The sequence below is a fragment of the Urtica dioica genome, chromosome 7, assembly GCF_054948205.1.
Source record: "Urtica dioica subsp. dioica isolate 48M chromosome 7, U.dioica_male_clone48M_v1_H2, whole genome shotgun sequence".
Taxonomy (NCBI): domain Eukaryota; kingdom Viridiplantae; phylum Streptophyta; class Magnoliopsida; order Rosales; family Urticaceae; genus Urtica; species Urtica dioica.
In genome coordinates, this window is record NC_142762.1 from 30,581,987 (window position 1) to 30,583,204 (window position 1,218).

Sequence of the window (1,218 nt, forward strand, 5' to 3'; positions counted from 1 at the left end):
CGTACTCATTGTCATATGAGATATTAGAACAATTTATATAATTAATTCCATCTTTCCATATTCTAGGTCAACTTTCACGATATAAATATGACAATGAATAAATTTCTTATTAATTATTTGTAAGGCAAACAAATATGGTAATGTAACTGACACGAGTTGTTGACTAGAAACAATCTAAGAATAAAAAATTAATAAATGACGCTAAATATTCAATTACAACATCGTATTAATTAATAATTTTTCGGACATCACGTCTATAAAGTATTATGCAACGCATGTCCTGCCTTACCTTTCATATTATTATAATAATAATAATAAAAGAAGCATGCCTGTTAATTTTCTTATCTCCATCTGGCAGTTCTTACTCTGACATCAAATTTGAATCTCTCTCTCAGTCTCACACACACACAAATGGACAAAATAATTTCAACAGCAAAGTGGGAAGGCAAAGTGAGTGAAAAGCTATGTAACGCGAACGCAGATGAAGTATGGCCACTTCTCACAGACTTCTTCAACTTCCATAAGTGGTTTCCCTCGCTGTCCACGTGTCACGGCGTCCACGGAACCAACGGTGAGGCCGGCTGCATCAGATTCTGCTCCGGCTCTTCCATTCCATCATCCAACGGTCGAGGCGGGCCCGCCTCCTGGTCCAAGGAGAGGCTCCTGGCCGTCGATCACGCTGACCGCGTCCTCGTCTACGAGATCGTCGACAGCAACATTGGCTTCGAGTCCTACGTTTCAACGGTCAGGATCATCCCGGGCCAGCCCGGGTGTGAGATCGAGTGGTCCTTCACCGTCAATCCAGTGGAGGGCTTGGTGTTTGATGATCTTGTGAATAAGTACCAGCTGGGGTTGCACCGTATGGTTCAGCGAATGGATGGCCATTTTCAAGGTTTAGTATAATTTAAATGTTGGAAATCGTCCTTGGGGGCATTATGTTACTAGTGTGATTTGACATATCCAATTTGAAATTGGCATGTGTGTTGTAATAATAGAGTATTCATGGTGTAATAAGTTTTAGTACGTTGTTGCTTGCGTTATGCGGATAGTGCGATTCGTCATATATCCATCATCGAACTTATTCCGAATTCCTGCGTCGATCGAACTTTGTAGTGTATCTTCTAATGGGACGGACTTTCTTCAAATCTTCACATTTGGCCACTTGGGCCTAAGTCGATGGGAGTTATGCGAAGTCCAGCACCGACGCCTATTTTCTTA

General features: G+C 41.5%; 1 protein-coding gene across 1 annotated transcript; it reads left to right on the plus strand.

Annotated features, from left to right (window-relative positions):
• Window positions 1–293: 293 nt before the first annotated feature.
• Window positions 294–928, plus strand: LOC149390764 (lachrymatory-factor synthase-like). Its single transcript, XM_089621133.1, has one exon. The coding sequence runs from the start codon at window positions 412–414 to the stop codon at window positions 901–903; it is 492 nt and encodes a 163-aa protein (XP_089477259.1). The 5' UTR covers window positions 294–411; the 3' UTR covers window positions 904–928.
• The last annotated feature ends 290 nt before the right edge of the window (window positions 929–1,218 follow it).